Source organism: Triplophysa rosa, linkage group LG6, assembly GCF_024868665.1.
Source record: "Triplophysa rosa linkage group LG6, Trosa_1v2, whole genome shotgun sequence".
Taxonomy (NCBI): Eukaryota; Metazoa; Chordata; class Actinopteri; order Cypriniformes; family Nemacheilidae; genus Triplophysa; species Triplophysa rosa.
In genome coordinates, this window is record NC_079895.1 from 8,997,231 (window position 1) to 9,007,757 (window position 10,527).

At 38.7% G+C, this 10,527-nt stretch overlaps 1 protein-coding gene across 13 annotated transcripts in view; it reads right to left on the reverse strand.

The window, feature by feature from the left end:
• Positions 1-9,448, reverse strand: part of usp9 (ubiquitin specific peptidase 9) — a 31,723-nt gene extending 22,275 nt beyond the window's left edge. Inside the window, exons 1-16 of one of the 13 annotated variants that reach the window (XM_057335277.1) lie at positions 9,113-9,446; positions 6,828-7,081; positions 4,390-4,535; positions 4,221-4,300; positions 3,910-4,022; positions 3,230-3,448; positions 3,039-3,154; positions 2,702-2,953; positions 2,481-2,619; positions 2,210-2,362; positions 1,958-2,062; positions 1,608-1,814; positions 1,344-1,480; positions 1,126-1,164; positions 422-555; positions 218-308 (exon numbers count right to left, since the gene is read on the reverse strand). In XM_057335277.1, coding sequence (XP_057191260.1) covers positions 218-308; positions 422-555; positions 1,126-1,164; positions 1,344-1,480; positions 1,608-1,814; positions 1,958-2,062; positions 2,210-2,362; positions 2,481-2,619; positions 2,702-2,953; positions 3,039-3,154; positions 3,230-3,448; positions 3,910-4,022; positions 4,221-4,300; positions 4,390-4,535; positions 6,828-6,923 — 2,027 coding nt within the window. In that variant the 5' untranslated portion in view covers positions 6,924-7,081; positions 9,113-9,446. Of the gene's footprint in view, positions 1-217; positions 309-421; positions 556-1,125; positions 1,165-1,343; positions 1,481-1,607; positions 1,815-1,957; positions 2,063-2,209; positions 2,363-2,480; positions 2,620-2,701; positions 2,954-3,038; positions 3,449-3,909; positions 4,023-4,220; positions 4,301-4,389; positions 4,536-6,827; positions 7,082-9,112 lie in introns of all 13 variants that reach the window. The other 12 variants (XM_057335268.1, XM_057335271.1, XM_057335275.1 and 9 more) reach the window with 12 other exon arrangements.
• Positions 9,449-10,527: the final 1,079 nt, after the last annotated feature.

Below are 10,527 nucleotides of genomic sequence, written 5' to 3' on the forward strand. Positions count from 1 at the left end.
ACCATGAATGATCAACAAAATATTTTTGGCATCTTTTTGACTTGTACTGGTAAAACTCATGTTGATGATGAAAACATACGACCACTTAAAGCCAAAAAGAAACTAGTGGGGATAGGAGAATGAAACTGATTTTTTTAAATGTTTTCACACATGGTTTGATTACAGTCTAATGTAAACTCTGATAATGATCATGCAGTATAAATAAAAGTATAAATACCTCAAGAAATTGAGTCGTTCCTGGACCTCCTGCACATGACTATACCGACTTCCTGGCCTGACAGTCTGAGGATCAAAGTCTGTGTGCTCTGCTAACAAAAACACATTGTAGGCATAACATTACATAAAACAAAATATTAACTCTATTGGAAAACTTAAAACAGTGCCATCTTTTCACATCAGTCATACTGTTAAGCTCACTAACCTTTAGAAAACTGCCTCATATTCTCCATGTATGCAGACAGGTTCTCTGCTACAAGAGTGACCAGAGCATGGTTGTGCTGCAGTTGGTTTATCAGGTCGTGCCGATAGAACACATGTGGGCTCCGCTGCGTTTGACTATACACAAAGAAAAACACAATCGGGATATTAACTTCTCTCCCCATGATTGCTTTCACGTGTGCACATCTATTACATTTTACGTTCTTTTGCTTTGTATAAATTTTGTATGAGGACTGGCGTTATAGTTTGAAAAACAAGCATGTTTGAAAATACAGCTTTGTTGTACAATTTGAAAGTGCAATATTCTGCGACCAAAGAAAAGACAGAAATAGGATTTGTTGTCATATTAAACTCATTGTGTTGAAAAGTGGTGGAATATATAAGTTCAGCTTTCCGCATGTTTAAAGCATCCCAAAGCAAGAGTGCAAATCATCATAACTTTGCTCCAAGAAAGTTTTTAATTTATCTTTTTTTACGGTTTGTAAGGTTATAAAGTGTAGCAGCACTCGTTATAAGAGGCTTTATTGGCATGACCCAAATTAAGGACCATTGATTTTAATAGAGATTTGATTGGATGGTGCAGGGGACACAAAGCAAATTTAATTCTTTCACAAATTCTCATGAGCTAAAATTTCATACAGGTTTAAATTAGTAATAATATTTCCCAAAAATCAGCTGTCCACTTACCCCTCTAAGTTCTTTAGTACGTTTATAGGTTTTTTCTTTCTGAAAAACAACAGGGATGTTGCAGCGGTACATTTGCTACAGTACATTTCCTTTCTTTCCCTCAACACGTTGATGGCGAATTGCATGTATGTGGAAAAATCATTCTCGTCTATATGCTTCTAAGGTACAAAAACAAGCCAATGTTAAAAAAAATGCTAAAACTGATTAAGTTCTTTTACCTTAAGTTCTGGGGGGCTTCTCCAAAGAGGCTGCAGATCTCCCGAATTTGCTTCAGTGCAGGAATAACCCATTTGTCATTTGTTCTCAATTCTTCTATGAATCGATCTATCCACTGCATCTTCTGAGTGTCTCTGTCCTACAGCGGCAGAAAAACACTGTTCTCAATCCAACGCATTCAAACGTTTAACACAACATCTCACTCAAAAAATTCACTTCATGGCCTTAGCATAAGTACCACTACCACATAAAGCCAATCAGGGTACCTGTGAGCAGCTATAGTCCAAAATCTTGATATGAGCGCTGAGGGCCTGGTCCATGATATCCACAGGAACATCGTCACTATGGGCCAGATTCCACAGCAGATTGAGCACTTTGTGAGCCATCACGCCATCCTTGTCATCCTCTGCTAGTCGACGAATCAATTCTAATAATTTCTCCCTCTGCTTTTTACTTGCGTTAGTCCAGCTCTCCTATAAACCAGAATATTTGAGAACAGAGATTCTGTAATCTGTTGAGATGCTAGTAAACCAGACATAAAAATACTAAGTCCTAACAAAACAGAATAATTTGAGTTCTCTACATTTTACACACAACAGCCAGAAAAACAACTAACCTTGAAGCAGTCGAAGAGATGGTCCAGCTGCTCAGGTGAGAAATCCCAAGCCAGTTTAGCAAGGAGATCATGAACATTCTTGACGATAGCCTCATGCTTCCCAGCCTGAGAATATAAACACCATTTTTACTAATCAAAACCTACACAACAAAGTTACATTTTTTTCTTAATTTTTGAACTTCTTAAAAATGGATCGCCTGCAGTTTCAAAGAGAAGTTTTGTGGCATTAACATTGTGTGCTGGCTTCCTCACCTGAGCAGCCCAGATGTTGTCCAGGTCCTGCAGCGTCAGGGCCTTTTCTTTGATGACGAAGCGCAGGATCTTCTCTAGTTTCTCCACATACTGTGGCTGATGAAGGCTGTCTCGCAGCACAATAGACAAAATATTGTTCTGCTGAATCCATTCCTACGGAAAGAACATTCATGTAATGCCTATCATTTTCTATATTTCACATATACAAAAAACTGATTCAAAATTCTGCCAAAGCTGACAACATTCTCCAATAGTCCACAGTGTGACTTACTGCCATGCGTTCTGCTGTAAGCCACTCCTCCTCTTCGGGATTGCCATGGCGATGAGTGTAATAGGACACACTTGAGATCACCTTGTTTACTTCATTTAGTGCATTCATTTTACCATTAAAAGAAGAAATCTGCAATAACCTGTAGCGAAAACAGATTCCATCAAAAACACTGAAAGGAGAGTTTTGATATTGAAACAGGATTTAGCAGGGTTTCATCTTACCTAAGAATCATTTTTAACCTAAATATCTCTAAATTCTTCACGGTTTCTTCTTGTCCTGGTACTCGAGAGGCCAGGTTCTTCAACGATTTGATTATCATGGACAGGGCATCATTTTTGGCTTCATTCTTGGCCTCCTTTTTCAATTCCTCATCCGTGAGGTTTTCTAGAAACTGAGGAACCATTTCTATGATGGGAAGGAAGTACTTCTTCACTGTGTGCAAAGTGAGAAACTCATAGCACTGTCCAAAAGGCCTGCAAAACACAACCAGATATTACTGTTTACTAGGATGCATTCCAATTTCAAGAAAACTGGTTAAATATGTTCGGCTGTTCTTACTTAATGAGTGCAGCGATGATCTGAACATTTAGAGCTTGGCCACTCACGAATCGATCATGCAGAATTTGAAACCCGTTTAATGTGCCAAATTTGTTTATTAAGTCCACCAACCAGCCCTGTAAGAAACAAAACAAACAGGAAGTATTTTGTGAATGCACCAATAAGTTACACTGACCCGAGAACCGCCTTACCTTTGGAGAACGAGGGTCAGGCGGACGGGCGAACAGCTCATCCTCAGCCAACTGAACCCCGGCAGGCACAGTCTCAGAGGGCCGAGTACCATTGTAGATGTGAAACTTACAGTGGGGGTTGGTGGCCATGGCCAGTAGTTCTAGCAGAGGGAACCAGTCCTGAGAGAGCTTGGTCACACACAGCTCCACCAGTCGGTGGGCATTATTAATGATGCACCGCTAAAGAAAGAAATGAGAGAGAGATTATTTGATGATTTTAGCGTACAACGAAGCGTAATTTATGCATTTTTAATTACTCTGAGTGGGTGGTTTTGAAATGAAAAAATGAACTATTTGCAGTGCCAATGAGACTGATCCTAGAGCAGCTTGGGAAGAGCTAAAACAAGCTTCATATGAGAGGGATGACTCAGAGCTGTGTCCTAATACCGGCTCTGTTTTACTGAAAGGAACTCTTTGATCAAAGCGTTAGCATTTCAATCAAAGGCTAAATAAGATGAAGGCTACCAAAATAACATCACATTTAGTCTCAGTTGCTCAAAGATGCAGTCAGTTTTGGATGGGACGTCTTGGACAGTTAGCAAAACACACACATTTAGCAAATGTGCAAATAAAAAAACTGTTTCTTTAACATGTAAGAAGTGTGATGAAAATGGCACCACAGCTCAGGTTGCAGGACTCACATGGATCTCAAATTTCCATCCGCTTACAGCCTCATCAGTCAGTATTTTCGTAAAGGATATTGTCAGGCCATCTCTGAAAAACCTCTGGCATGCTTCACACTTGACATCAAGACCTTGAGATAAAAACGAAAGAAAGGCCAACATGAGGCTGACATTTACAGAAACTGAAGAATTCATTTGGGAGCAAAAGTGAAAGTTAACAAGAGAGAAAAAGAGCCAACTTACACAAACAAAACGGCAAAGAATTGCGAAACTCAGCAGTAATGTTTATTGTAAATATTGTAAATATTAAACGACGACAGGAATATTACCTTTTTTACAAAGATCTATAGCAGCTTCAAGAAGAACTTCTAATTCGCCCTTTGGCAAAACTGGAACAACCCAACGAGGTCTGTGCATGAAAGTAAAGAAAAAGTGGTTTTAACTCAAGTCTGGTTAAAATACAGACATCATCTGATCAATTAAGAAATAGAAACCTACCTGTTGATCATGTCATCCAGCTTGGCCAGTTCAGTGTGGGGAAAAGCTGGCTCCTCCTCCTCCAGGGGAGCGGGACTGTCCCCCTGACCCTGGTCATCTGGAGGGCTCACTGGGGAGTTCTCATTGGATGAGTTGGGAGAGGATGTCTGTAATGAACATGGGTCAGCGGATTAGGAAATAATATGGCATGTCTCAAACATACAACTAACATAACTACCATATTGTTGTTTGTTTTTTATTGTTGCAGGCAGAAACCTCAAATCTCCATATTTTGTGATTTTTTTCCCATAAATGATTAATATTGGTCGGCCTCCATGTTTGTCAAATGGCAATGAAAAGTAATAAAGAGCGTGTCAATTTGTGTTTATTTTAAAAAATATGTTCTTTTTCCCATTTATTGAAAAGTTGTGGTTCTGAAGATACAACGTTTCCATCCAACAGCAACTATAGCATAGTATATATTTATATGGGGTAAGGCTTGATATTATCTATTAAGACTACAATCATCAACCTAAATATAACAGGATCACCCAAAATGCAGCCTTTCTGAGTCATGTTTCTGAGATTTACTTGTAATTTCAAAGGAACAGGGACAGAATTTAAACAGGGTCAATAATTACCTACATACATAAAACAAAAACATTAGACATAGTTAAACTGCTCTAAAGGTTCTACCCAGAATCAAAGAATCCTTCTCATAAGCAGGCACAACGTATATATATGTGTGCCCGTGCAAGGGATTAAAAAGAATGAGAGAGTAAGGAAGATAAAGCGGCCTTAAGATGCTCCAAGTCAATTTCCTGTAGTGTGTCAATGGATGCATGTGGGCTGAAGCTCTGCTGGTAGATCTGAATGGAGCCTGCGGAACTTGGGAAATGTGGGGGTGTGCTGGAAAAAGCTCCTTCTGCTTGGCTGACCTACATAGCCAGTTTGCTTCTCACGTCTAGGCGCTACACATCTCTAACCAACTGGTGTGCCTTTCTCTGCCAGGCGCCTCATCCTCATTGATTCGTCCCTTTTAACATGCGCTCGGGGTGAGCACAGGTGTAACAGATAACACTGCTGCAGTCTATCCCCGGAGAATGGAACAATTGCCCTCTGCAACATAATCAAAGAGAGCCTCTCGCCTTTTCTTTTGCTATAATGCTGCTGTTTCAATTCTTTGACCGCACATGCATCAAAGCATTGTTAAACCGTTATTCAATCAGAAATGAAATAAAGCCCAAGCTACACTTGCTGCTGGGAAATCCAATGCTAAGATAGGCAGGCAAAGGCCATAACCTCATGAGTTGCAGGCGACTCATCTGACAATAATAGTGACCTCATAACAGACCTAAAGTTTGGTGATTCAACTTAAAAAAAGGTTTCTAGACAATGCAAAGATTTAAAGCTTCACTGAGTCAGGCTGCCTATCTGGTGCACTTTAGGGGCTTATTTGGACCAAAATGCCAACAGGAAGAAACCATCTGAGAACATGCAAAGTGGCAATTATTCAAATAAAGGAACATCATTTACCAACAAACAGTTGTATTAAAATATACACTCTCATCATCTTTACTCACCCTCTTGACATTTCAAACTTGTTCTATTTTGAAGAGTGATACCCATTTACTTCTAGTGTATGGACACAAACCAATGCGAGGCAATGGGTACTGCCGTTGTTTGGTTATCTTATTTTGTATTCCGTAGAATAAAGAAAGCCATGCAGCTTTGAAATGACAAGAGGGTGTCAGGGTGAGTAAAGGTCTTTGCACATACAGTCCGAAATTTTCGTATGCGTTTTCTCGTATTTTGCCTCTTTTTTTTACCGTGTCTCCGAATTGTCCAAACGCCTCTCAAACTGCTTGCTACGGATGCGAAAAAGAAGAAAATCGAACCCAGTGCGAATTTGTTTATGACGGATGAAAATATCAGAGGCAGTGTGTAACTGTGATTGAGTGAGATCGTATTTATTTTTTAAAGAGTGGAAATTTCGGACGCAAATTTTGGACTCAATGTGCAATGGCCTTAAATGATGACAGAATTTTTTGTTTTGGGTTAACTATCCCTTTAAAAACGAAAATTATGTCAAAAACTGTCAAAATCAGAATTTCTGTACCTTCAAAAATAATAATTAAATCTCAATCATGACCGTTTGCATCTAGTAGTGTACAAGAATGTTATAGTCATTCAATCATACAAACAAGGAAATGCAATTGCAGATTATTATATCAAATATAAACACTTTTTTTATTGACAAACATCATGAGCACATGCCCCAAAAACATTGATATGAAACAGGGGTACTGATTATGAGGGGGTTACAGATATATTTCTGGAAGTCAGTGAACTGTCTAGCTATACAATCATTGTAGTATAAAATCTTCGGTGGCAACAGAAAAATATGAATTTTGATTGGGATTGAAAGATGGAAAGAGGACATCCAATGCACCACTGACCTGGTTCTGGGGCAGGGGAGGCTGGGACTGGCCATCCGGAGCCTGGCCCTGACCATCATTCCCTCCCACAGGGGAGCCACGGGTCGTGGCCGTCATACTCGACACGGGGCAGATCTTTGCAATCTTGTCTGCTTATGTCGCTGGTACACCGGAAGAAATCAGTGTCTCCTCAGGAGCGACGGAGAACCGGCACACTTCTGAAAGTGAAAGCACCACCTGGGGGACTGGATATGTTGCAGAGACCATTGCATAACCTGAAAAAATAACCATACTGATGTCAGTATTTTTAGTCTGGGTTTCCACACTTTTTGACAAGCAAACTTTTATGAATAGTTTCAAGAGATCACACTCACAAAGCAATTTATTGTTGATTTCTAGCTCAAATGTGAATGTAGAGCATTACATAACCAGGAAAAAATATTCATACACATTTTTAGTACAGATCTCGTTATTGTTATATTTATTTTACATTATACGGCATGTTATGATTCCTGGAGGCTGTTCATAGTATACAAAACAGGTTTGATTAGTACATAAAAACAACGCCAAAAGAGCAGTATAAACAGCATACACCAAAACTACTGATATGTTACATAAACATTTAATTATTTGCAACAATTAACTTATTTTAAAGATAAGAGCAGCTAAGTATAGTAAGTTACAATATGATCAATAATTCTACAAAGGTTGTAAAATTTGAACAAAACATTTCTGTATGTAAAAACCCCTGAACAAACCCTAAATCATTGTTTTTTTTTTATGCTCTCACAGAATTGAGAAAGTACCTTCTTGTGGTTGTTTGTAATGAGTAAAACATTCTATGTGGTTAAAAAAAATAAAAAAGACAAAACCAAGCCCACACTAAACAAATTTTAAATCCATCCAACATAAACAGTCAGACAAAAAAATAAACTGACTTATCTGTATTCTATAAAACAAAGCATCTTTGCCATTGATTGACAGCATCCCATATTAAAGTCAGTCTATTGCATCATTTTGAACTGGAACAACATTATACATTTTAAAGATCTGAACATTCGAATTTAACAAATTAACTATTTGATATGAACAAATGATTTAAAAATTAATTTAAATGAACGATTCAACTAAAGAAATCCCTTAATAAGGTGCATACTTTCCAAGTAAATTACGAATACATACAATTAAAATTCCTTGTTAATATACAAACACATAGCATTAGATTCCCCTGCTGCTTAATTTCTATTAAATCACTTCTATCGACTACATATATTAGGCCTACACTGCAAAAATCTTGCACTGTAATAATTACACATGTTCACTTTTACCATAATAACCACTACATGCCCAAGATGTGGCTTACAGAGTTATAATGTACAGGGAGGAAAGCAATCCAGACGGTGGAAATAAATCTCAGAAAAGTGCATAACAAACGAAGAGGTGACATCGGATGTGTCAAAATACCGTGCTACCCCAAAAAACCCGGCATCAGTGCACCCAAAAATGCTGTCTAGATAAATAGCTCACTATGATTTGACATTTAACCACTTTGAACGTTACAAACGCGCCCACGGTGTCCAAAAACGATGTCTGGGTGGGCAGCACACAGATTTTGAGACACAGCCATTATGCATTGGGCCTAGTTTGAAACTGTGGTAGTTCAGGCCTGTTTCCTCTTCCAAACAAAATCTGAATAATACCAGGTTTATCGATCTTACTAACCATACTTAACACCTTGATATAACTCCATAGCTTTCAAAGACATCATTTCTCTACATTCATTCTTTTACAACCAAAAAAATAAAAGCGAAACTGAATGTAAATACAGCAGCTAAACCCAACCTTACAGGCTAACGTGCTAACGGCTAACAGCTGTGTTCCAGCAAAACACAATAATCTCATGACAGTAAACGTAAAGCTGTTAACACGTCAAAACACACATTTTAAATACCATACAGGTCAATATTAAACCCAACAGCCTTCAAAAACGAACGAATTCAACTGGTGTCAAAAACAGACGACCTGCCCACGTCAAAACCACTTGTTTCCAGTTTAGCAACACACAGCAACCTCCCCGATCCGAGGTATTATTTTTAAATGCTATTTGCATTAAACATAAGATCAGAGCGACTGAGCTGATAAACTGGGAAATGGCTGCATATATATTAGCGGTGACAAATGACGGGACACCCTAAAATTCGTTAATGGAGATGTTCAAGCTAAGCTAACGTTATGTGAGCACTGACTTGCAACTCATCTGCTATTAGCCGCTAGCTTCCCTTAGCTTCACACACAAACCCACTTACCAAGAATCAAACTGGATCTTTCCTCCATACGACCCCAGATTTAATCATTTAAGTGCTGTTAAATATTTACTCCGCCGTGTGCATACGCTTGGCTGTCTCGATTATAAATAACACGGCCGTCTTGCGATCAGGTCATTGGTTTATTGTCTGCTGTCGGGTGTTTTTCCTGCGTCACCAGCATCGACTGCTGCTGCCCCCCTCCCTTAACTGCCTCCAGCCGCTCTCTCTCTCCTATGTCAGGCTGCTAGAGACCCGTCACCGTACTATGGATGGAAGTAATGAGAAGTATATCCGTGCACGAACGACTTGGACGTGACGCTACTGGGCATGCGTAGTTTGGAGGGACAGTTCGCCTACCTGACACCTGATTTTGTGATAACAGACACCGTGAACATACTTACTGCACACTTCAATTGTAGCCTACTGCGATAAAAAGGAAGCAGTGCTCAAACCGGTTGTACATGACATGATTTGTGCTTTTAAGACTGGCTGGATGCTTGAAAGCTAATGAATCAACAACAACAACAACAAAAAAACAAAATCTATATATTGATAAAATCATTGCACTTTAAAAAATCGAACATTATTATTGCAACTGGATTTTGTCCCCTGACCCATAAGTTTGGGCAACAGCTCTGTGTACATACAGAATAGTGTTGTTTAAAATGTATGTAGCAATATGGACTGATATTGTGCTATACACTGTAAACTGCCTATTATGTTAATGTAGCCTATGCTAATAGTGAGTGAGACAAAAAAAAACATTAGGCCTATTCCTCAATACAAAATGGCTATTATGCTGTTTAACTATACTTTTTCTCATGATCCAACTATAATAAATGAAAGAGGCTATTAATACTTTAGGATCATTCATTGAAAATCAAAGGTCAAGTCGAGCACATTACATTGTAGAATATAGTGTTTTTCAGGAATGCTCTTGCTGTAGGCCTACTTCACAATTTGACAAATTTAGTAGGTCATTCAGGTATTTTATTCTGTATACAGAACTCTTGCAGTATTTTTACACAAATAGTAAATCAAAACCTGTTTCTGTTTTGAAAATCTGTTTTGAAGACATCAAAATATAGCCCTTATAACAACCAGTTGCATTAGACAAAAAAAGTTATTTAGTTGAAATTCTCCCAGTCAGTCTACAGTGATGTGGATGAATGCTACATGCACAAGCAACATGAATAACACAAAGCCTCTCAGTTTAACAATGTCTGCATGAATAGGGCTTGACCCCAACAGCCCATCTGAGGCAAACAACTGACTACTACTCAAAAGCTTTTTTGTATTTTGCAGACGAGACCTCAGGCTGATGTGGTGGTCTCTGTCCAATGTAAAGAGTAGAAAGAGTGTAATTTAGTCACCTGACTAAAAGAGGAAAGCACCTTAAGACTGGAGTTAAGATA